The sequence below is a fragment of the Pipistrellus hanaki genome (genome assembly GCF_964339955.1).
Source record: "Pipistrellus hanaki genome assembly, chromosome: 3".
NCBI lineage: Eukaryota > Metazoa > Chordata > Mammalia > Chiroptera > Vespertilionidae > Pipistrellus > Pipistrellus hanaki.
In genome coordinates, this window is record NC_140505.1 from 153,512,322 (window position 1) to 153,539,351 (window position 27,030).

Here is a 27,030-nt window from a genome sequence, read left to right on the forward strand (position 1 = left end):
TCAGAAAATGTGAAAATGAGAAAAATGTCTTGTGGGGCGTTTAGTACATTGATATACCCTTTTTTACAGCAATATCAAAATGGAGCAAACACATACAGAAGCTCATACTTTTAACCCAGTGATCTCACTCAAGAAAAAATTTGAATCGATGAGGAGTGGGATACATGAGGATATTCTCCGTGGTATTCTACAGTATGATAAATAATGAAGAACTCTCTCAGTGGTTAACGAAAGGAAGTAGTAATTAATATGATAACATCTACAATGGAGTATATAATACAACCTTTAAAAATAAAAATAAGACTAGGCAGCATGGAAAAGCTTATGATATAATGTTAATGGTTTCCACAATGAATGACAATAACATAAAACATATATTCATGAATACAATGATCAAATAATCACATACAAACTGAAAATAGCTATTGTTCATCTTTATTATTAATTCTTAATCATACTGATATGACACCTTTAAAATCAAAATACTAGGCTCACTCATTAATTATGTAACTTCTTTTCTAAGTTCTAGTAGACAGTGCAACTAAATCTATGTGGAACACTAAAAAGACTTGTGGGGTTTTATTCAAGTTAGGTGTCTTAATGGACCCTTACCATGTTGGCAATTCAGTATTTTCAAGGTGCCTCCCAGTAGGGTCTAAGACAATGGGAAATGAGCTGTGGACCTACAAACACCCACGGAGTTGTTGTCCTTTTATTTATTTATTTTTTTAGATGTACATTTTGACTTTCAGGCTCTTCCGACTCATTGTCACTACCGATTGCCTCAAACATTCTTAGCATGTTGAAAACGTGCTGTAAATTTCCACACACTTTTTTCATCCCAATCAGTAGGCTGCTTCATGAGTCAGATAAGGAAAGTATTAGAGATCCAAAGGCTGAGGTTTCCAAAAAGCAATTAAGGTAAAATTGAAGTAAATGAAGTAGGAGTAAATTAATTAAATTGAGAAGTAAATTGAAGAAAGAAAGGAAGAAAAAAAAGTTGTGGCCAAGGTGGGGAACTCAGAGGCTACAGGAGGGACCAGAGGATAACAGAAAGGAGCGCAGCAGGCTGGGTGCAGTGACAGGGAGGGAAACGGCGGGGCCCCTGCAAAGCTTGCCCAGTGTAAAAGCAGCAACCGGCCCGCAGTCCTCACGGGTTGCTGACATGCATGAAGCAGATCCAAGTCTGCCAGATACTCAGAATCGTTCAACGTAGGTGCCCATGTGAACTCTCTGTGTTTCTAACTGTTGACGACTCACTTGACTAGTTGTAACTTTTCATTCCCTGTATGGCCAAAGGGATGCCTTTTGGCTCGTTTTGTTCCATGGGCTTCCTCGTGCACCCCCTCTGTTATCTTTATTTGCCAGAAGTCACGTTTTCAATCGAGGCCCTTCATAGGCCAAAGAAAAAGAAAAATGCAAAATGGTGAAGCTGTGAGCACATGGGCTTGCAAACTCCAAGAACATCACAGCAAGACTCTCATGTTCCTGAGGAGCAAAACCTCGGAGGATTTTATTTTATAATGACAGAGGAAACATTCTGAGTCACTACAAAAAGGAAATGATCCACAAAGGCTTTTCGTTAAAAATGATCAGAACGAAACGACCAATTTTGACCAAGATGGAATTGCTATGAGCTACCACATGGCAAATAGGATACAGGTGTGTGTCCTGCGTTGCACCTGCCTGCGGCAAGTTTCTGGTTACCTATCCTGTTCCTTCCAACTCTCACTTTCCATCCTTGGCGGTTACTAAGGTGACCAGACGTCCCGCTGTTGGCAGGACAGTCCTGATTTTTAACAATTTGTCCCACGTCCCGTGGCGTTTTTAAAAAGTCCCGATTTTTGGAAAGATTCTTTTAAATCTTTTGGACTTTTTTTAAAAACACTGCAGGACGCTGGACAATTTGTTAAAAATTGGGACTGTCCCACCAACAGCGGGACGTCTGGTCACCTTAGCTAAAGAGAAGTCCCTGGAGACTCCTAAGGACTGGTGGTCGTCTGGCTGAGGAAAGGAGGACCGGGAGGCTAAGGGTAAAGGTGTTTTTTTAGTTGAAAGGTAGGAATTTCCCCGTCATCAAAGTGAGGCTCTGCGGATGGGAGGGCAGGATGAGTGGGAGGATGCGGAGAGCTGTCTAGTCAACTCATCATTTGCGTCACATGCACCCAAGGAAAAAATGTTTACCTGGTGGAGCCACCGTTAACCTTTTTTCCTTGCTGAGCCGGTGCCCTTGGATGAATTCACTCATGGAAGGGGGGCCCTTCAGAAGAAATGACTCTGTGGAGGTGGGGTCAGGGGGAACGCTTAATAAATTCTGGAGGTAGGACGCCCCTGAAGTCCTGGGACGGCTCTGATCACAAAGGGAAGGTGAAAATTGTCTTGCAGGAGATCCAAGAAAATACATATAGGAAACAAAAAAGTTTTACTTTAATTACCTTTCAAAGCCTCACCAATGACAACATTACTTATATTGGCATTTAATTTTTTTAACATATAAATCAATATTTTTTTTAATTTTTATTATTATTATTTTTTTTGCTAATTGCTTAGTTTCCACACCAGGATACCACCCCATTTAGAAACTGTATTGGAGTCTGAGAAAGAGATTTATTATAGTTAGTTTGAACCACAAATAAGAAAATACGTATATTATTTGATTTCTTAGTGAAAGCTCCTAAAATATAAAAATCTGACTATTAACTGAAAATAGAGGGTTAAGTAATTCAACATCCAGGACTCTGGGAAAAAGGTCAGAAAGGCCACTGACAACCTTACACGTGATTTCTTGGAGCAATATTCGCATAGCAGATGAAAATGCACAAAAACCTGCTTTAAAGAAAAAGATTATACACATCCCATCCCACTCTACTAAATACAGACATCTCCTTTAGTCGGCTGTCCGTTTTGGTAACACAAACAAAAGTTCCCTCAGAGAACATATCCATATCCCGGCCCCATTAAAGAGAAGCTGCTAACAGCACCATTACCAGAGGTACCATGATTTTTAAATTGACCATCCATGTAAAACATAGCATCCTTCTCCATATCCATCTTTTATCTACCAAGTTTTAGGCTGGAGGTAAGGGAGAGGTATATTTGTGCGTATAAGAAACAGCAAAAATGTTGACAGACACCGAAGTTATTTTATGGTTAATTAAAAGTTGGGGTGTGAGGGACAGAAGTGAGTAAATAAACATAATTATCCAACGGTTTTGATTTTTTTTTTAAATACCAACATTAGCAAGGCCCATTTATACACCCACTTCCAGTTTTTCTCTTCCTTCCCTTCCTCCATCCTCCACAATAAGCACACATCAATTTTTGCAGTTAACGAACATCTGGCCACTGCACCACACTGTGAAGATTGCTGCATGCATACCTTTTCCTCTGAGTGCCACTGCTGCCCCGAATGTTGGGTGTCTGTGGGCCCTGCCTATGCAGGAGGTAAGTGTCTATGGTGGGCACGGTGCCTGAGGCCTCCCCACTTACTTTAGGGCTGCCGATCTTGCTCTTTCCAAATTTGCCTTTGCTGCGTCTCGACTGCTCGTGGTCAAATTCTAAGTCCTCCAGCCGCTGGGTCAGGGCGAGTTTTTGCTGGATAGCCATTCGTAACAAAGTATTTAGAGTCTTCTTCTCGTCCTCTGCGGCTGCTAACTGTCTCTGCATCTCATCCAACTGGGTGACATACTCATCACATCTGGAACCAAAACAGAAACGTGGTCAGGAGAAAAATCTGGGTGAAACTGAAGTCGGATTTCAATGGGAAAGGAATGGATTTTACTGGAATACGGTGGTCTTCCTCCAGCAGAAGTGAGGTAACCTACACTAGCAGAAAATTAGAAACTGTAGAGCAGGTTCCATAACTGATGGTTCATCTAGTACATATTGGGACATTCTTTTAAAAATGTATATATTTTTATTGACTTCAGAGAGGAAGGGAGAGAGAGAGATAGAAACATCAATGATGAGAGGGAATCATTGATCAGTTGTCCCCTGCACTCCCCCTACTGGGGATTGAGCCCACAACTGGGGCACTGAACCATGACTTCCTGGTTCATAGGTCAACACTCAGCCAAGGAGCCATACTGGCTGGGCTGGGACATTCTTAATCTGTGACATCTTAAGCCCCTTATTGTGGGGGCTGCTGCATGATGGTACAGGATTAAGCAGACAATTCTCAGGCAGCATCTTAGGTGAGTTACAGGTGGCTTTTTCTATTGTGTGATGTGTTCTTCAGAGAATTGTGTGTGACAAGTGTGTTATAGGCTATGCCTGTAGCATGCAAAAAAATAATAATGTTTGTAAAGAAAACATTTCCTTCTTTATCTATATTTATAGGTTCTATTTTAATGGAGCATAGATTGCAGCTGCCACTGCTTTCAATATGGCAGATTTGTTTGCATTAGAAACCTGAGTCTTTTCAATGATTTTTCAACCAGATGATTAAGCAATAAATGTCAAAGAAAGCCAAGATGAGCCTAGGATTTGTGCTGCAGCAGGAAGATACGCTCATCGGTCTTTTATCCCCATCAAAGGTAAAACCTGAGCACATATACCGTTGGGAGAAAGAAATCTACATAATAAAAGTGTAATATGCTAAGTGTCCTACGCATCAGTTGACTCACTCAACTAGTCATTATGACGTGCACTGACCACCAGGGGGCAGATGCTCTGACTGGTAGGTTAGCTTGCTGTTGGGATCTGGACAATTGGGACTGGGCAAGAGGGCTGGCCATGCCCTGTAGCCCTCTGTGGCCCTTCTCCACTGGCCAGCCCCCATGACTCCAATTGGGACTGGATGAGATGGTTCTGATTGAGGGATCACAACCATGCATGAATTTGTGCACCGGGCCTCTAGTTATTCACATTAGAGTTTTTTTTCTGAGTTTATTTACCCACTATGATAATAATAATAACAAGTACTTTTTATATACCAATAGATAGTTAATAATTTTGTGGAGTAGTCCAAAATGTATTGTATACACTTTGCAATCAGCACAAACCTTATGGCATTTTAAAGAAAAAAACAGACCCTATAGTGAATTAAATTGAGATCTGGGTAGGTCCCCATTTTCTTTAACTTTGAATGTCAAAAAACACGTAGGGATTTCATAAGAAAATCTAGGGCTTAGTAAAATAGAATGTAAATTTCAGGATCCTGGATTTATTAAATTGGCCAGATAACAATATTTTTTAAAATACTATGGAGCAAATAAGGCAATTACTATCCCAAAAATAAGACAAATTTCTGTAAAAATGCACTATTTGGGGGAAATAATCTAACCTAATTAGAGTAATATGCAAACTAACTATCACTCCGCCACACAAGCCACGCCCACCAGCCAATCTGAGCGAGTATGCAAAATTAACCCAACAAAGATGGTGGTTAATTTGCATATGTGGAGGAAGGGAGGAGTGAAGACTGAAGACAGCATAGAAGGAAGAGGGAGGGAAAGTGGAAAGCAAAGCAGCTGTGGCTGCTGGAGGGAAAGCACTGGCAACACGTGTGGGGCGGGGTGGGGTGAGGTGTACAGCAGCAGGAGGCAGCGGGTGCAGCAGGTTGGGTGGGGCACAGGCAGCAGTGGGCATGGCCGGGGAGGCAGCGGCAGCAGCGGGGGCAGCGGGTTAGGCGTGTGGGGCGAGGTAGGCAGTGGTGGTGGCAGTGCTTGTAGCCACGGAGACGGTGGTGGCGGTGGCTGCGGGCGTGATGAGGCAGGTGGGGACGGACACCCTGCACACCGCAGTGGGAGAGATGGGGGGGTCGGGAGAGGTGGGGGAGCGGAAGAGAAACTCGCAGGAAGTTTTACAGGAATATTCTTGCAACAGGTGCCTAGTTCTTATATAAACCAGATTAAGACTTTCAATGTCCCTTTAAAAAGATCTGATTTCTTTTTCAAAGAGGAAATTTGTGTTCTTGATTCTACACATCATCCTAACTGGTTTCTTTCATCAGTGAGGGGTATGTGCACTATCTGAATTCTCTATCCTGCCTCCCCTCACAGTGGCCAGAGATACATTTATTCTCCCCAAACTCTTATGCTTCAGTCCTTCCCCCCAACCTCCTCACCCCAGGTTCCATTGGGCACACAGCCTCCTCACTGCCACCTCCGAGAGTCAGTCACAAAGTATGAGCTTGAGCCTTTCCCTCCTGACACCCAAAGAAAGCTGGGCAGGTTCCTAGGATTTTGTTTTACTCTGATATCAGCTACATGTAAATTATTTAATGAATCTGCAAATAAAGGCATAGTGATGCTTTGTGAACTTATATCAAGGTTGCATCATATAAAATATATAACTATGTTTATTTTGGCAATACATTGTGATAGCAAAAAAGGTCACATATTGAGAATCTCAGGATTTTGAATGCCTTGAATCAACAGATTCTTAATAATCACTTCAAGTTTAAAAACAAAATACAGTGGCACCACATAATGGAACTGGTGGGAAGGAGGGGGTAAAATTTGGTGAGATAATTACACTTTAGAAGTTATAGTTTCATCAGTATATTTAAGTCTAAGCAATTAGCTGGTATGATGAATATTAATCTTCATTATAATGGTATCCTTCTCATACAATATTTATTAATGATAAGCACTTTGGTGATAGTGAATTTCAGTGGTGATAATAGTTAGCTACTTTAGCAAATAGGACTTTTCCCCTTGTTGGAGAATTCCTTTGTGTGTTCTAATTCTTTTCGGTACATTAAGTTCTATTGTAAATATAGAAAAAATGTCTCTTGTATTAACTTAAAATACTTCTGTGTAAAGGAATTGCTTGATCCAGTGTGTCCAGTAGAGGGCTCTGGAAAACAGCACGAGAGCTGTATCTCAGGTTTGTCAAGAGTGGAATCTTTTTTCACGTTTACACTCAGCATGCAGGAAGATACCCGTGTGAATTCCAAAGTCTTTCCCCCATGGACCACACCAAGTCTTAGAGGAGAAAACGATTACCTTGTTGCAAACATCGCTCTCAGGGATGAGAAAGTTGCTGCATCTTCTTTCAGAGCCTTCAGTTCATTTCTAAGTTTTGTCATCGTCTCAGTCACCATCGCTTTCTCATTTTCATATTTGTTCTTGAGATTAGCTAGTGCCACCTCAGCTGTCTAAAGTGGAAAAATCACAAGGCTTACAACTTTCATATCAGGAAAATCTATCACCCAGATTTCTTCATGCTGGGAATACTACTTTCTTTCATAAACGGAGGTGAAATGGACTTAGTTATATTTTATATAAACATAGTTATGTATTTTGGACTCAAGGCAGTTTCCCTCTAATGTCAAAACGTGTTGTGAATTCATGTGGTGAGATTGCCTACAAGCCAGCCATGAGCCTGAGTCAGTATTAAGAGCTAAGGCAATGATAGTTCAGTAAATATTTAATGTAGATGGTTGAGAGGGTATGATTTTCAGACATGAAGAAGCCAAAATGAAATTTTACACAAGAAGAATTTTATCATTGAAAAGTTAGGGGAAAAGCACTGCTTCCAACTGAAATGCAATAGAACTCAAATATTCTTGTGTCACCTGAGCTCTGTGGGCCAAAAACAAAGATGTAAATCACGCATGTCAAACTCGCGGCCCACAGGCTGCATGCAACCCCATAACAAATATTTTCGCAGCCCAGCCAATATAACAGTATGTAAGAAACGTTTTAATAAAAATTTCGTAGCCTAATTTTTACAATATGCTGCTATACATAATTGTTAATAAAGAACTACAACTGTTCGCTGATTGATTACTATAATAGTATTGCATTCACTTCTCTTAATGGCCTTAAGCGTAGGCGCACCATTTCTCTCCACTCATACTAGCAGCGAATATTTTAGCAGCTGATGGCTACGTCATTAGTTTTGTACTGATTTGGTTGGTGTGCACAACAGGAAATATTTCGCTTTTGGAGAACAAGAAAAGTAGATTTATTTGCGTTACACTTATTAATTTATGTAATTTTTCAGTGTCTGGTAAGTTAATGTTTAAGAAAAATATTAATTTTTATTAAAATGTTCTATTATTTTATGTTAATGATTACTCATTTATTTCAACCCTTTGTATCCAGCATGTCTCCATTGAAATAAACCTACATTTCTATGAAAATTTAAGCTTTTGGGGTTTTTTGCGGCCCACATAAACTTAAACCTTGTTTATCTGGCCCGTGTTAGCCTTTGAGTTTGATGTGCTTGATGTAGGCCATTGCAATTTATGATGAGCATCTGATAAACTATTAATCCATATTTTATGTTTAAGGAAAAAAATTAACAAAGAACCAATGATTTCTGATGCCTTTACATACAACTTCTTCAAAACATTCAAATTTAATAATCAGATTTTAGTAATCAGAAAATAAAAATAATCAAATTTGAATAGTCAAATTTAATTCTTCACAATGCCCATAAAAGAAAAAAATTCCAAAATGGTGAATGAACTGAAATATTTATTTGAATTTGGGCATGTCAGAAGTTTTAAGAATAAGTAAGCTTGACACATGGCAGGAACTAAAATTTAAAAACGTTGAGTGAGTCTATTAATGAAATGAATGTATATTTAAGGACTGCCTGTTAGGTGCATAGCACATGGTATGCATATTGAAGCCAAACTGGGAACACACTATTTTTACAAACTGCCAACTATAGCTTTCCGGCTGTCTAAAAATACTCAATACTAATGAAAAAGTCCCTTAGTAATGAAAGGAAATCCATTACTAATATGATTTCCCAGGAAGACTACTCTGGTTTTTAACATTTCTTTTTGTGCTTGAAATGGACAACTTTAGTTTTCTTAAGCAATGCACAATTTCTATGGAGGTAAATGGATTCTTTTTAAATTAAAACAATGTTGGGATGGGGTAGTTTGTTCATGTTTTGATTATAAAGTAGTTCCTTATTAGTTTTGATTGAATTTAAGTTAAAATTGAAATGAGAAATTACTCATAAAATAGTTAAATATGTCCTGTAGTGCTATAATTTAGTGGAATCTTCAGAAATATTATAAATTCAGAAAATTGTTTGGAATGCAGAAATTGACCTGGGGAAATGGCCGTTTTAAATTTTTAAAAAGAAATTATTCACATATCCATTTAGAACAGATAGTTAAGTTTGAGTTGTGCAAATGTAGATGTAACAAATTTGTAAGCATATGGAGCCTCATGGTCAGTTATCTAAGGAGAGGTGAGTGGCGAGGGTGACTCGGGGGAACAACAGAAAAACAAGATCTGAAATAGAAGTACAAAGTTATTTATTATTTGTGAGAAATGCCCCCAAAGGATTCAGCACTGTTGATTTATTTGTCCAGACTGCATAACACTTTTTCAGAATTAAGTAATTCTAAGTATCTATGTATAACCCATTAATACATTTGTTGGCATCAGCAGCATTTGCTATATTCTTTAAACACTCCCAAATTTTACTTTCTAAATAAAAATTTTATTTCTAGCCACAAAGACCTTCAAAATGATTCTTTAAATATATCTTTCTCTTCTGTGCCTCTACCGCCTACTGTTCTTTCTGTCTGGAATTATTTCCTCCTCTTTTAAAAAACAACTCCTCACCCTGTAAGAACAGACACAGGAATAATTCCTTCTATGAAGTTTTCTCTAACTCTTCTAAAAGGCATTAGTTACTTCCTCTACAATGTTCCCCTAACTCGATTACAGCACGGAAACGTCAAACTGTAATGACCTGTTTCTATTCTGACTTCCCCACTGGGCTGTGAGTCCTCCTCTGCGGGGTCAGGGACCCTGGATGAGTCTTTGAATCTTTAGCATCGAGCACAGTTTAGTACACAGAGGGTACTTCTAAACATTTGCTTGTTCATCAGAAGACACTGTGCTTACCAAAAAATTTTTTTTTTAAATTTCTAAATCATATTAAAAGATTCATAGAGAATGCAGAAAACTTTTAAAATAAAAAATTCCTTTTCCTGCCGAAACCGGTTTGGCTCCGTGGTAGAGCATCAGTCTGTGGACTGAAGGGTCCCAGGTTTGATTCCGGTTGGGGGCATGTATGTTGGTTGCGGGCACATCCCCGGTAGTGGGTGTGCAAGAGGCAGCTGGTTGATGTTTCTCTCTCATCGACGTTTCTAGCTCTCTATCTCTCTCCCTTCCTCTCTGTAAAAAATCAATAAAATATATATATATTAAAAATTCCTTTTCCTATATCACAGAATTCTCACTTAGCCTTAATAATTTACATTCCACATGCAGAAATATAATGAATGTCGTCTGTAGACACTTGAAGCTACTTACAGCATATATGCATCACAGCAATAGGCCCAGCATCATTAAAATGTAAACTAAATGCACAGCTAGAAATGTGTTCTCATTTAATTTACTGAGTCCATAAAGGCTATGATGTTAGCATAATGCAAATGGTACCAGAGCCAGAAATGCTTTGTTCTGCTCTGAATTCCTATGGCACTGTTTATGCCATTCTTAAGTGCTTGCTATGTATTATCTTGTAGACAGTTCTGGGCATTGTTGAACTCCTTCGAACTAGATGACTAGTTACTTATTTTTTCATCCTTACTGCCTGCCTGCCATGAAATATGTAATCAATGAGTGCCTGCTCACAAATTCATCTCTCTTGGCTGATCAACCATCCTTATTATCTAACCTCTGTGTCAGTTATGTGTCTTGACTTTCTTATAGATCTAGGTCTCTAGGTTGTTAACATTCAACCTTCAGGAAGAAATCAGAGAAGTTATCTGAATGGTTTTATCACAAATACCCTGGATATAATGTCCTTGAAAAAGGTTGTCTTATCTGATACGGTATTGATTATTTATGACCACTCTAAATCACTGGGTCTTTGGATTGTAGCAGGATTTATGATAACAAATTCCTTAATTCTGATCTCAAATCATAGTCAGATCTCTCACACATTCTCCATTCACCCTAATCTTTTCTATTTCTCTGAACTGATGGCACAAAAGTAGGACCTACTTCACCCTTAGATTTATATAAACATGTTCATAGTGTGGACAATATTACTGTTTGTGGTATAGACCTCCAAATTATATGAATGGATTTATGGGAACTGAGGATGAAAATGCTGGAGAGCTGCACTGTAGATGACAAAATAATAGTGTGGTTTCCCCCAAAGGTAAAAGGAAGAACTCTGAATCTGAAATGAACCTCTAACACTAGCCGAGCTGACATTTGTAAGAAGGTATCTGATGCCTTGTTGCTTCTCTTCAACACCCTTTTAGCACCTTCCTCAAATCTATCTTCCAAGGCTCATTTTAACAGAAACTAGAGAAAAGTTAAAATATTTTCCTGTCTATCTTTCACAGCATAGCCACCCAGGTAAAGCTCAAGGTGGGAAACAAACCCAGTCATCAAGGAGATCTTGGAATTAGGCAGGTAGGGCCTTGTGGTAGCATCCTTACTTATTCCAGAGGATGAGATCTGTGGTTAGGAAAAATTCTCGACTGCTTAAGCTCTAACCCAAGAGAATTAATATCCCAACTGAAACTAAACTTCAGATATGTAGTCACTGGCTCAGCTAGTGCACACGTTACCTCAATCTCTACCTGTTTCTCTACCTCTCTCTCTCTAGGTGATTCCCCTCTGTTTGCTCTGTGTCTTTCTTGCTATATCTCCCTGTTGTAAGTTGCCATGCCAGCCTATTCTGCCACCCCTCCACCTCATGTTTTCATACTCAGTGATAGCTGGTCTCCAGCTAAGTAATGCCTGAACAGCCTTTCTATGTCTGCATGGATCCTCTCCTTTGTTCCTGCTTTAATTTCTTCACTTCTACCTCCACCTAATGGAGCATAGCGACTCTCCTATTGCTTCCATTCACTGAGCTAAAAACAATTATTACATTCTGACCTGGTACTGGAACTTAGTTTTATTTCCTCACCAACCAGGAATCTGAACTCTCATCCTGATGACAGTGGGACACTCAAAAACATTAAGGACTAAATGCGTTAGGAAGGCGGTGGCTAGCATGCGTGGTCAGTAGGATGAGATCACCTGCTTGTTGGCTTTCAACACGGCCCTCAGGGTGGCGATCTGCTCCCGTTTGGTGCTCAGCAGGGACTTGAGCTTGAGGATCTCCTCCATTAAGGCTTCCTTGTCTTTATCGATCATGGGGGCCAGCTCCCGCGCCGCTGCTCTCTGACGAGACAACTGCAAGGACCGGTCCACGGCTTTCTGCAGATGCTTGATTTGGTCCCGGATAATGGCATTAAGGTTGTAGATATTCATTGGCTCTTTGCGGATGTCACTTGTGTCTAATACTGGAGATGACGGCGGGGCAGTAATTACGGGAGAGATGGTGGGGGTCTTGGTTGGGCTTGGTTCTTTGCTGGCCTCTGTGTTTTCTTTTGCAATTGGTTCAGAGGAGGTCCTTGATTCTACTGGGGATGACACACCCCGCCTGGCTAACCGTGGAGACAACAGTCCCCTGGGATCATCGGGCCCTTTTAGGCTGCCACTACGAGTAACTCGGCTTTGCCTATAGTAGTCCAGCATGACCCTGTTGGGGGTTTCATTGTTACACAGACATACATGGTGGTAAAGCTGAGCTAGCTCCTCACTAAAGGTCACCAACTCATCCTGGGCTGTGTTAAGGGTGTTGTGATTTTCGTTGGCTATGCTGGTCATCTTTTGCAACTCCTTCTCCATGTGGGCCATCTTCTCTCCACTCTCCTTGGTGTTCTTCTCAAGGCTTGTCACCTGCTCATCATACATTTGGATCTTACTCTCATACTTGGTCTTTTCTTCAGTATAGTTTTCTACAGATTTATTGTATTTCTCCTTTAAGGCTTTAATTTCAGCTTTCAAATCGATCACCTCGGTCACTGCCACCCTGTATTTGCACTCCAGGATCTCTAAGCCATTGATGTCCACCTCATAGTCATGCGCCTCTTGCTCTGAGACCCGACCCTTCTCCCCATCCAGCTCAGTCTTGAGCTCCTTGCTGCTCTGTAGGCCCCTCATGGCGTTGACGTGCTCCGTGAGCCGGTGCACCCGTTCATGCTGCTCTGTCAGTGCCCCCTTGGTGTGCTCCAGCTGCGTCTGTGACTCCTGGAGATTGGCCAGAAGAATGGCCTTTTCCCGCTCTACCTGCAATAAAAAAAAGAAAGTTTCTGAATGCCTTCAATGCAATGCCACTGATGAGCTGAATCCATTCAATGTGGGACATTAATACATTTAAAGTAAGTGCAACAGAGCCAATGTCCCAATTATTTCAAATTAAATTGGAGTGTGTTTGCTTATTTCAGCAGTCCTAGTGAGTCAATCACTCTGAAAGCACATCATTCTAAAACAATTATGCTATGCATATTTACCCATCCAAATTCTCATGCATTATACACATCCACTCATGAAACTTGAATGTTATTCAAACAATCTTATTTTTATCTTTGACACTTCACAGAAAACATAACATGACTTCAAGAGATAGTACTTGGCTTGGTCTTTATTTTGAGAACCTGAGAGTGTATCTGCTCCTTGGTTCACGTGGGATAAGTAGGTGCCTATGAATCACCTTTTCCTTCCCAGAGCTTAACCCAAAGTCAGGTTTAAACTCTAAGACTCTAACTTATAAATACTGCTGAGAACCTTAGACATTCCCTTAAAAACAAGCATTTAATCCCCCAAATAAACATATACTAAATTTGAGAGCTTTTAATACAAAAGTCAAAGAATATAGAGTTTTAGGATTCAAAGACCAATTTACAAATCATTTCAATCCTTCACTCCAAAATAAGAATTTTTAAAATTGGTAATTAATCTGAATAATATGGCAACTTTGTTATTATATAGGTGGTATTACTGTATGCTGGAAAATATTCAGGGCTCAATATAAAACAGTGTGTCATTAAGCCTAAGTCTATGAGAAATTATAATCTGAAAAATTATAAAAACCATTTCTGCCTGACCTACATGGCTCAGTGGCTGAGTGTCAACCTATGAACCAGGAGGTCACAGTTTGATTCCTGGTCAAGGCACATGTCTAGGTTGCATGCTTGATCCCCAATGTGGGGTGTGCTAGTCACCCCTAATCAGTTGAACAATCCTTCTCTCTCAACATTGATGTTTCTATTTCTCTCTCCCTTCCTCTCTGAAATCAATAAAAATACATATATTTTAAAAAGAACCATATCTGGGAGAAACCAAGATGGCGGCATAGGGTAGACACCTGAATGCAGCCTACCACAACAAATTTGAATTTAGAACTGGAAAACAGGGGAGGCATTGCCCTGAAGCGCGGGATGGCTAGCTGAGAGGAGGCTCTGCCATCTGGGAAGGAGAGAGAAGGCACGCTGAACCTCAGGAACTGTGAAGGTACGGAGAACTGCGTGCGCGAAAAGGCGCTGGCTTACTCCCAGCGCGGGGAGAGGAAGGGACAGATCGAGATTACTGCTGGCTTACTCCCGGCGCGCAGAGAGGGCGGACAGCTAACGTGCGGCTGGTTTTCTTGTTCGAGAGGAAAACAGAATCAGCCTATTGCTCTGATCGATGGCCCCAGACAGGGAGAGGCCAGACTGTCAGGCAGTGGGCAGAGATCTCTCGGAGGTGTGTGAAGCCAGAGGCCATTACTGCGGGACTTGTGGAGGTGCCGAAGGGAAAACAAAGCTTGTCTGAACCAACCTGAGACTCCGCCCCATCTGTGGCTGAGCACAGAAGCTCTCCCAAAGGCTGGCTTTCTCTAAGAAGGAACTGGCCGGAATCCAAAGCTTATCTGAGCCTTTACCAAAGAGGTGCGTGCGCCTGCAACCAATCTTTTGAAACTCTCCACGAACAGGACTTTTCTAAGGTGAGACTGACAGGGAACCAAAGATTGTCTGCGCCACCCTGAGACCCCACCCTATCCAAGCGGAGTACAGAAGCCCTCCTAGCTGAGACACTGCTGATTCTCAGAGCCAATTGGCTTGGAGATCAATGCTTCCCAGTGATACCAACAATAAGCAAGGCTTAACAACAAGACTGCACACACAGCCCACAAAAGACTACACCAAGACTGTCCACCGCAGGTAACTGGGAAGGCTGTGCTACTGGGCTCTACCAGAACACCTAGCACACAAAGCTATTCAATCAAATCAGGGAAACAACTAAAATGCAGACAAGAGGAAGGACACAAAGGAAGGAGATGGAGGAAAAGAAAAGATTGGACATTGAGTTCAAAACTACAGTTATAAGGTTATTCAACAATATCCTAAAAAAGGCCGATAAAATAAATGAGACCTATGAGGATATGAAAAGGGAGCAACTAGAAATAATAAGGGATCAACTAGAAATGAAGAAAACATTGTCTGAAATAAAAAATATTATACAAAGTCCTAAAAACAGACTGGAAGATAGCAAGAATCAAGACAAAGATTAAGAACACAAAGAGCCAGAGGACACTCCTCTGCAGAAGGAAGAAGATAAGAGAATCCAAAAGTTGAAGATAGTTTAAGAAACCTCTGGGACAATTTCAAGCGAACCAACATTAGAATTATGGAGATTCCAGAAGAAGAGAGAGAGCAAGATACCGAAAGAATACTGGAAGAAATAGTGACAGAAAACTTCCCCCACCTAGGGGAAGAAATAGACTTACAAGTCCAGGAAGCACACAGAACTCCAAACAAAAGGAATCCAAGGAGGACCACATCAAGACACATCATAATTAAAATTCCAAGAGCAAAAGACAAAGAGAGAATATTAAAAGCAGCAAGAGAAAAGCAGGTAGTTACCTATAAAGGAGCACCCATACGATTGTCAGCTGATTTCTCAACAGAAACCATGCAGGCCAGACAGGAATGGCAAGAAATATTCAAGGTGATGAATAGCAAGAACCTACAGCCAAAAATACTCTACCCAGCTCAGAAATGAAGGCCAGATAAAGAGCTTCACCAATAAAAAAAAAAAAGCTAAAAGAGTTCATCACCACCAAACCAGAATTATATGAATTGCTGAAGGGGGTTATTTAGGAAGAGGAAGAAGATAAAGATAAAAATTATGATCAACAAATGCATAACTATCAACAAGTGAATCTAAAAACCAAGGGGATTAAAAAATCTGATGAACAATATTAACTGGTGAATATAATAGAATCAGAGGTATGGAAGGGGAGTGGACTGACGATTCTCGGGGGAAAGGGGAGTTGGGGTGCGGGAAGAGACTGAACAAAAACTGTGCACCTATGGATGAGGACAATGGGGGATGGGGAAAGGACAGAGGGTGGGGTGGGAACCTGGTGGAAGGGAGCAATTGAGGGGGGGAAGAGGATCACATTTGTAATAATCTGAACAATAAAGATTTATTTTTAAAATTTTTTTAAAAAAAGAACCATATCTGTCCTTCCATACCAGTAATCAGTATTATGAATTAAGAGTTTTTTACATGTTTAGAATGTAAACATGGTTTTTAATAAGCCAATATTTACATTTAAAAGTATTATAAAATAACTAGAGGCCCAGTACACAAAATTTGTGCATGTGTATGTGTGTGTGTGTGTGTTTCTCAGCCCAGCCTGCACCCTCTCCAATCTGGGACCACTCGAGGGATGTCCAACTGCCCACTAGGATTGGGCCTAAACAGGCAGTCAGGCATCCCTCTCACAATCCAGGACTGCTGGCTCTCAACCGCTCGCCTTCATGCCTGCCTGACTGCCCCTAACTGCTTCTGCCTTCCAGCCTGATCATCCCCTAACTTAGGGGTGTCGAACTCAATCAGAGAAGGGGCCAAAATCTAAAAATCCAGCCTAAATCGCGGGCCGAATGGTTTACTGAACAGTCATAAACTGACAATGTCATAAACTGACAGCGTAGTGCAGTGATGACAGCGCGGTGCGGGCCACATTGCAAGGCCTGGCGGGCTGGATTTGGCCCGCGGGCCTTGTGTTTGACACATGTGCCCTAACTGCTCCTTGCCAGCCTAATTGCCCCTAATTGCCCTCCCCTGAAGGCCTGGTTGCCCCCAACTGCCCTCCCCTGCAGGCCTGGTTGCCCCCAACTGTCCTCCCCTGCCTGCTATCTTGTGGCTGCCATCTTGTGTCCACATGGGGGTGGTCATCTTGTGTATTGGAGTGATGGTCAATTTGCATATCACCTCTTTATTATATAGGATATTTACATTTTAAAGCATTACATAAGTGGTCCCTTATTTTTATGCTTGCTTTCTTTTTTTTTTTCTTCTTTTTTTTTTTCTTAAAGTAAACCATCATGAGACCTGCTTTAAGGATAACAGACTGATGTTGAATGTCTTAACATCTAGATAAAGTTATCAATTCAAACTTTCAAATTTTCCTGGATCATACATTATATCTCTCCAAACTCTTCTAAATTCTTAGGAGGCAAGTAAAAGTATTATTATACAATAATTACATAATAAATACCAATTATTAAACTATAATAATTATTATTTTAACCAGCATATTACTTTAAAAGATATCTATTCATAATACAGTAGAGTAGTATTTTTATGATCATTTGTGGTACTTCATAGCCTTCATATAATTATCATGTACAGAGAGTACTCACTTGCATGAATATGCATGAATTTTTTTTTTTGACCATTACTTTTAGCTAATTAAAACACTGGTCCCCCCCCCCAAAAAAAAAACACAGTTCAAATTTCAGTAACCAATATATAAACTGTTAGCAAATGTAAAGTACAAACTCTGATGCTGTAATCTACAAAATCACTACATGGTAACATCCATCACCAATGACCAGTCTGTCAATGATTGGTTACTGTGTATCTGTGATTCAGTTCACTCATAGATAGCAAGGTGTATAGGCTTGTCTTCTTGTCTAACCATGATAAACCCACATGATGTTTTATAGAAATAGATAATCCAAAGAGGGAATTGGCAAAGGAAAGAAGGGAGGGAGAGAGGGAGAGAGGGGAAAGGGGAAGAAGGAAGGGGCAACAAAGAAACAAACTGAAAATGTTGGCGGTGATATTTTAATCAAACATAAATGGAGTTATAGAAGAAATAGTTGACATTGATGATGTTTGAAGGACTTTAGATATGCGTCAAAGCAATTTGGCAAAAAAGAATGTATCAAAAATGAAAAATGTAGTTGTTATAAAAAGAATAAAAACATCCTAAAGGAAGTAACACCCGTACATTAAAGATACTCTCGGAGATATTTTCAGGCATTGAAAATGCAAAGAATAAAATGTTAGAAGCTGATCTAAACTTAAGTAGGATAATGACAACTGTCAAGGCATAAGAAAGATTTTTGCTCAGTATTACAAGTTATAGTATGAGAAGAAGGTGAGTTCAAACTGCTCTTGATAAATTTTTTTGGAGGGGGGGGGGTTATATTTTTACTTAAAAGTCTGAATAGCTTTGATATTCTATAAAATATAAAGTTAATTTCCCTGTTATTTTTTTTTGGGGGGGGTGTTAAATTATTATTTCAAAGTTAAGATTTTTTCCAAAAAAAACTTAATTTCTAATTTTTAGATTACAGTAAAACTAGTTTTACTATTTTTTCATTTCTCTATACATTTATAACCAATGTTTTAATGTTTGACAAAAAAATTTAAAGATCACAGAACGGTTGTAAATTTCTCATTACCAAATTTGTTTTGCATAGTTTCAGCTTGCTTAATCACAGTTATGTTTCTACAATATTATGCAAAGCAAGGACAGCCTGTACAATGTGGCCATGTATATTATAACTTAAAATATAGTTTGTTACATTAAATTATTATTTAGAGGCTCCTACATTGTATCGATAGCTGTGATTTTATGAAATAGTGCCTGCCCATATCTATGTCAGGAACATAGTCAAAAAGTTCTGTATCATGGCTACAGAAACCAAAATATCCCAAAAGAATAGCCAAAACCAGTTTGGCTCAGTGGATAGAGCATCAGCTTGCGGACTTAAAGGTCCCAGGTTCGATTCCGGTCAAGGGCATGTACCTTGGTTGCGGGCACATCCCCAGTTGGGGGTGTGCAAGAGGCAGCTGGTCAATGATTCTCTCTCATCGATGTTTCTGGCTCTCTATCCCTCTCTCTTCCTCTCTGTAAAAAAAAATCAATGAAATATATATATATATTTTTTTAAAAGAATAGTATTATAGATAAAAAACAAAAGTGAGGCTGTAGCTTCAGAGAACTCGAGTCAAATCTTGGCACCAACGTTTACTTAGCTATATGCCTTTGAGCAAGCTTCAGTTTAGTAATCTATAAGAGGAGCTCAAACTGTCACAATAATGACATTTTGATAATTTAGATAGTGGATTTTTAAAAATATGTATTTTTATTAATTTCAAAGTGGAAGGGAGAGGCAGAGAGAGAGAAAAACATCAATGATGAAAGAGAATCATGGATCAGCTGCCTCCTGCACACCCCACACTGTGGATCAAGCCTGCAACCTGAGCATGTGTCCTGGCTAGGAAGTGAGCCATGACTTCCTGGTTCATAGGTCGATGCTCAACCACTGAGCTACATTGGCTGGGCTAGATAGTGAATTTAATGCTCAAGGTATTATGTTAGCTATTGTTAACATTTGGTAACTGTGGTCTAGTTCCCATGACCAACATGGCAAACACATCGGTTTTCACAAATTTGAATCTGTGTGCAAAGCAACTCTTTAATTTCAGAGTCAGGATAAATTTGAATACAAATCCTCTTAGCTGGGTTTCCTTAGATATAAATAGATAAAGATGAATTGACTTATCCAGACTGTTTGGTAATAATTTTAACCAAATTATTATTATTTATATTTATATGTAATATTTACATAATATTACATAATAACCTGTGAAAACCCAGGTAATTATGTAATATGGTATTAGATGAAAAACCAAATAATTTGAATTTTTTATAAAGGGGGTAGAAAAATCTCCTCAATATTCTATTATTGGTATTGTATACAAACTCAATGAAAATGGGTTATTTCAGGAGTTTTGTTTTCTTTGTCTTTTGAAGATTAAGTGAATTTGCTCTGAAAGTCTAAACATCATTTGATTAGTATACATGATTACAAAAGACAAAGCTACCTCCACAAAGCTCTATAATAGGAAAAGCCTTTGAATAAAATAGAATAAAATAAAATAAAATAAAAATTGGACCGGAACAAAATGTAGTGATTGTGTCTAAAGCTTGTTTTAGAGGCAAAAGTGTTATAATGAATGAGGTAATGCCTTTAGGAGAGTTTCCATCTGAATTCTGCCAATTCAGATTTAACACAAACATTTTCTAAGTCTAGAAGGATCTCTCAGTTCCTTCATAATAGCACCTCTAGAAAACATTAAATAGAACATTGCTCTTGTGTGCGTACACTCCACATACAGTGCTGTTTTCCACACTCAATACATTTCTGGGGAAACCACTTGAGAATGGAATGGTATCCATATTTTACACACACACACACACACACACACACACACACACACACACACACACACGTTCCAGACAATTTTTTTTTTTGTCTAACAAAAAAAAAAAAAAAAAGAATTACTAAATTATAGATCATTTTCTAAAAACTAGCATTATATTTTCTCTTAGCTATTGAGGCTTAATTGTATCTGGATTTCAGAGAGTCAGAAAGCAGTGCTTAAACTATTTATGATACATTGTGCTTTGAATTCATAAAGGCTAAGCACTTAAAAGATTAAAACGGTTAACCATTGAACTGTGCTATTTTAGTCTCCATTTGTAAACTTATCCAACAGAGACTTTCTCAGTTAATTATAATGATCTATACTAGTAGTGACTGAGAATAGTTGTCTTATTTCACTTTCTACAATCTTTATCTTCTAACTGGAACTGGGGATTTTACTTTTTTGGTCATTTTACCAGAAAACCTGCATGCTAAATTTATAAACTGTTTAGTCCAGTGTAAGTATATATCTTAACTATTATTGCTGTTGTTATTATGTCCCATAGAAATTATGCTTAATTTTGCTGAATGTTTATCTTTTCAATAAACACATTTACATCTATTGAGAACTGATAGATTCTTTTGTGAAGGAACAATAAAAAATATATCCAGATTTACACATTCCTAATAGGACTTCTACAGAATAAAAAAAAAATCAAAGCTATTCATTTCCATAAAGTTTTAAACCTGTCATGGGACACTGGACTGATTGGTGTGAATCTAGTATGCATAGTATCAATATACACAAGTAGAAATCAGAAATAAATAACCTTTTTTTTTTTTTGCTTGAGGTGAAGTTTCTCTGGCAATGCATACCTCTGCTCTGATGAAGGAGAAGTGTGAAAAAACCTTAACATAGAACTAAGAAACACTAGGTGAGAGAATTCAGCAGTTGGAAAGGAGAGTATAGATTTTGGAGATTGTGGTAAAAAGAAAACTCCTTTTTTCTCCCTTTCTCTTATGCCCACACACATATGCAAAAGTCATACAACTGTACAGAGACAAAAAAAGAAAAAGAAAAAAAAAGGATGGGATAAGACCCTTTCAACTTATTCTGAGGCCACTATTACTGATACCAAAACCAGATAAAGATGTAACAAGAAAAAAAACAAAACAAAACAAAAACCTACAGACCAATGTTTCTTATAAATACAGACACAAAAATCCTCAACAAAATACTAGCAAACTAAATCCAGCAATTTGACAATCAACTGGGATTTATCTTAAGAATACAACATTCAAAATTCAATAAATATAATCCACTGTATTAGTAGAATATAGAAAAACCACACGATCGTCTTAATATATGCAAAAAAAAAAAAAAAACCAAAGCATTTGACAAAATTCAGTACCTCTTCATGATAAAAATAGTGAATAAATGTGTAAATTGAAAACTTTCTCAAGGTATTATATTAAGTGAAATAAGCCACAGATAACATATTTAATGGTGAATATTTTCCTCCTAAGATCAACAACAAGACAAAGGATAATGCTCCTGCTACTTTTATTCAACATTATACTAAACTAGGCTATGATCAAAAGGCAAATGATAACAAGTTTTGGCAAGGATGCAGAGAAATCAAAATGAGTATACACTGCTGATGGAGAAGTAAAATGGTACAGTTACTTTGGAAAACAGTCTGGTGGTTACTTAGAAGATGAAACATAGAGCCATCATATGGCCCAGCAATTCCACTCCTAGTATATATCCAAGTGAATTAAAACATGTGCACACAACCCAGACAGTGTTGCTCAGTGGTTGAGCATCGACCTATGAACCAGGAGGTCACAGTCGGATTCCCAGTCAGAGCACATGGCCGGTTTGCAGAATGGATCCCCAGTAGGGTGGGTGCAGGAGGCAGCCAATTGATGTTATTCTCTCACATAGATGTTTCTCTCTGTCTCTCTCTCCCCCTACTCTTTCTGTAAAAATCAATAGACTATTATTTCCAAATAAACAAACAACCCCCCACACACACTGGGTTCTACCCTTTAAATAGGTGGGCTGTAATGGTACATGAAGCTCTTCATAAAACTCTTCTTAAGAAAATCTACATAGATACTTCCCCTGGTTTCAATTGCAGATGCTCTTTTTATGTTTACTGATATACATTAGAAAAGTGAAGCTTTTGAGAAATATGTTTGGTTATAAAGCTATAAAAGTAATCTTATACTGCGAAGTCTGTGATATTTTACTTAATTTATTAACAGTTTCTAAATGTGATTTTAATTTTTAAAAATCTTTATTGTTGACAGTTTTACATATGTCCTCTTTTTCCCCACATTGATCCCTTCAAGCCCGTCCCCAGGCCTTCACCACTTATTGTCTGCGTCCATGGGTTAATGCCTATATGCATACAAGTTCTTTGGCTGATCTCTTCCCACCACCTCCCCATCCCCTTCTCTCTGAGATTTGACAGTCATGCTTCTGTGTCTCTGGATCTATTTTGTTTATCAGTTTATTTTATTCATCAGATTCCACATATGAGTGAGGTCATGTAATATTTGTCTTTCTTGGGCTGGCTTATTTCACTTAATATAATACTCTCTAGGTCCCTCCATGCTGTCTCAAAGGGTAAGAGATCCTTCTATTTTACATCTGCACAATATTCTATGATACAAATGTCCCACAGCTTTTTTTATCCACTCATCAACTGATGGGCAGTTAACTATTTAATAGTTTATTACCGAAACTATAGCTTATAAATTTTGTACTGGATAATTGTATTTATCACTTCAAGTTTTAAACACAAGTAAAATTCGAAGAGTTTTTTCCTGCTTAGTTTTGTGAAGGTGACAGATATGTTAACCCAGTGAAGTTTAAACAAAGACCAATAGCTAAAGCTGTAGCCTACCCTTGCTGACCAACTCTTTTCTTCCCCACATGGGAGGGGGAAGGAAAAAAAAAAAAAGAGCAGTTTTACTCAGACAAGAAGCTTTTGGTTCCAGAAGCAGCAAAATAAGAGGCGGCACTGGTGGAACCTTGCAGGCACTTAGAAAAGGACCAGGATAGGGGAAATTGGCAAAGCCCGGCTGGCATCATGCCCATTAAACATCTGGTGGGGGCCCTAACTGGTTTGGCTCAGTGGATAATGCATCGGCCTGTAGACTGAAGGATCCCAGGTTCGATTCCGGTCAAGGGCATGTACCTTGGTTGTGGGCATATCCTCAGTAGGAGGTGTGCAGGAGGCAGCTGGTCGATGTTTCTACTAACTCTATATATCTCTCTCTTCCCCTCTGTAAAAAAATTAGTAAAATATATTTAAAAAAAAATAAACATCTGGTAGGCAGCATAGGTATTAATGGGGACCAGCTGGTCCGTGTCTGCCTGTGACGTCACAAACCGCGCAGGCCCTGCAGAAGTGGGAGCTGAGTTAACTATGAGGTGATCACAGCTTTGCAACGTCTGTGCCCGTGGGGGCACGGCAGCAAGGGAGTGGAGGGGCGTAGGCGTGTCCTCCCAGCACTTCCTCGGTGACATTCAGAGGATGTCTATCTGTAACATTACCAAGATATAAAAATTTAATGGCCAAATTGAAAATGGTTAATTCTGTGGTAAAGACCAAATCTTTAATGTTAAAACTGGGGTTTAAGTTTTAATAATCTTTAAATTGGGTCTATTTGACAGCTTTTCTGAATGTGATATTTCAAGAATTTAACTGAGAGACAGCTTTGTGACACCCTAAGGGCCCCAAAGATTTATTCTCCCTCTCTAAAAGAAGTATCTTTGAACTAAATTAGACCAATGCCATATACTTGAGATTGCATGAGGGAACTCTGCCAAATAAAAATTAATGTAGCAATGTTCTACTTAAAATACATATACTTTAAATGTTACAGAAATTTCAGTTTGCTATAAAAAACAAAACAAAACCAAAACAAAACCAAAAATCTTATACACATTCAAAGCCAAGTTCAAACACGAAACTTTCAGTCAGGGAAAAAGGGAAAGCGTGATAATTCTCTGTCTGCCAGTGATACCCTAGGGGGTTTACATTTCTTTTATTGGGATTTATAAATTGTTTTCAATGCTTTAATGCACTGTCTGCAATAAGCCATGTGCCACATGTTATATATATAAATTGTTTGTTGTACTGGAATGTTGTTGTCTCAGAATATTATACAGCAAAGGTTTTATCAATTGCATTTTAAACAAATCTATAACTTTTGAATTTTGTCATTGGACAGCCATTGCCTTTGGTGCTTTTAAGTCTTTAGAAAACCTATGGAAAGAACTCTTACTCTACATTGCAGGGTTCTACATAGGTCATATGTTTGAACGAAAAGGTGTTTGTAAAACTTTAGGAAATTATCAATTAGAAACAATAACTAAAATATATAGAGAAGGTGGCACCCTTTCCTAGCATACCCTGTGGGACTCTTTCCCTCCCCCCACGTGGGAGTCTGTACTTGTTCTCCAATAAACCTCCACCTTTGCTATACCACCCTCTGTTCGTGGATTCATCCTTTGACTCCAGCAAACAAAGAATCCAGATTCCAGTCCAAAAATTCTGTATCATTTTGATTCTCTGTGATGTGAAGTTAAACAGAAGCTATTTATCAAAGGTAAAAAAATTTAGCAAAAGCATAGAGACTCCTTTAAATAGATTAGGTAATTTAGTTTTCCCAGACAGGATCTACTTCTATTCATTCTAATAAAACTAATTAAGGCACTTGACTATTACTGGAAAATGTCAATTGTAAGATATTGGAAATAACTGAGTCTAAAGAGCACCAAAAAGCCAAAATAATTTATCCAATAATACTCTGAAAAATGTCTCTTAGTGAATAAAGAATGACACTAATTGAGCTGTTCATTATCAAAGCCTATTGCCAAGTTTATAGGGACTTGTAGATGAATAAAACAAGTTTTCTTGGGGGACTGAGTGAAAGGTGAAGGGATTAAGAAGCATAAATTGGTAGTTATAAAATAATCACGTGGATGTAAAATAAGGCACAGGGAATATGTTAATAATATTGTAATGTCTATGTATGGTGCCAGGTGGGTACTGGAAATATCAGGGGATCACTTTGTAAAATATATGATTGTCTAACTACTATGCAATACAACTGAAACTAATATAAAATAATATCGAATATAAACTATAATTGAAAAATAAAATTTAAAGTTCTTTTAAAAATGTTTTCTTATACATATTTTATAAATTTCTTACATGAAATTTTCTTATAAATATTTTAATTCATATGGATTTGTGTTATGTGAAAGTTAGCATGACTGGCTAAATTTAAATTATACCTATCATTTATTGCATATCCAAGAAGAAATACAGTTCAGTAAAATATTCACCCTGGTTTTCTCTGGTATGGAAAAAAACAGCCCTATATATAGATATAGGCTTACCATCCCTTGCCCTTCCCTGTACTTTCTATGCTTTTTATATTGACTGTTTATATAAAGTGGAAGTGGCAATCTTTTTGACACCTCTAAAACTGATGGACGGTTCCAGTACAATCTTATAAAAAATGGAGACTTATACCTGGTTCCATATTTACCATCCATTTAGTCTTCATGACAGCTCTTCCAAGGAGGCTTATTGGATGCTCACCAGGGCTTCAGTGTAATTCTCTGCAGGGGGCACTATTGTCCCCCATACAATGCTAGGGGGCACTCTTAGATGATAGTTGTCCTAGATTTTTATATTATTACCATTTCCCAGCAGATGGCAGTATGATGTCTTGAGGAAGGGGACCTGGTTTGTTGTTATTGCTTTCCCCGCTAATTCCAACAAGAGGCATCATGGAGACCAGCGATGGGGCTAATTTATTACCTTTCTCTGGATGAGTGTGTCTCAGAGAAGTGAAGCAACTCACCCAACATTCCTGATACCCAAGGCAGAAACACAGATTTATTTTCTTCCCCCCCATTTCAGAACCAGATGAAGTAAATACTCATGGGTGGGAAAACATCATTTACATACATAGATGGAATCTTAGAAGGTAAGAAAAGGCTGTGGCCTGGATATCCGGTTTCCAAAGGGTTTCTTTGATCTTAAGGAAGAAACTCTTAAAAGCTGCGTATTCCTGGCATAGAGTGTTCTACCCCTGCCCGGGCCCCTGGGCATCTCCACAGACTGTCAGTTTAACCAAGAGCAGGAGTTCAATGTGAAGGCGCAAATGCAGTGCTCTGGACCCTGGCCAAAAAAAGAGGTCCGAAGAGAAGAGAACTATGGAAATAAAAACTCGCACATCCCAAGTATGCTGAGGTTACACACGGAGATATACAAAACTGAGAGCTGTCCAATAGTTACAGCGATTACTGTACCAAAGGCAGCCACAATCGCAAAATTCTTTAAAGTTTTATCGTATTTCACGTGGTGGCAACATTCAGGCAGAACTAAATTCCCTGAGCGGCAAAACTGCACCTGACTGAGGTGAGCCCTCTTAGGGCCCTCATTTTTTCCTCTTAGTGTGAAAACTCACATGTTTCACTGCGGAACTGTTAGTGTTTGATCATTCAGTGCCACGCCTGACCACGCTGGGGAGGGGGAAGTAGCATTTGCCCCCACAAAATATATCTTTTTTTTTTTTTTTTTTTTTTTTTTTTTGCGGGAGGGAGGGATATTGATTATTTTAAGCTGGTTGTTTTTAAGAAACAAAAGACTCAAGAAGAGCCTTTTTCCTTCGCCTTGCCTACCCAAAGGAATCCAGGAAGGGAGCTATCACCATAGCTTAATATGAAT

At 38.8% G+C, this 27,030-nt stretch overlaps 1 protein-coding gene across 7 annotated transcripts in view; it reads right to left on the bottom strand.

Annotated features, from left to right (window-relative positions):
* The window catches only part of BICD1 (BICD cargo adaptor 1), a gene marked incomplete at its 5' end in the record, with an annotated part of 189,234 nt that overhangs the window by 35,472 nt on the left and 126,732 nt on the right, over positions 1-27,030 (bottom strand). For 3 of the 7 annotated variants that reach the window (XM_084877854.1, XM_084877848.1, XM_084877849.1), the window contains 4 exons: positions 2,185-2,378; positions 3,380-3,697; positions 6,951-7,102; positions 11,970-13,064. In XM_084877854.1, coding sequence (XP_084733980.1) covers positions 2,185-2,378; positions 3,380-3,697; positions 6,951-7,102; positions 11,970-13,064 — 1,759 coding nt within the window. The remainder of the gene's footprint in view (positions 1-2,184; positions 2,379-3,379; positions 3,698-6,950; positions 7,103-11,969; positions 13,065-27,030) is intronic. The other 4 variants (XM_084877852.1, XM_084877851.1, XM_084877850.1 and 1 more) reach the window with 2 other exon arrangements.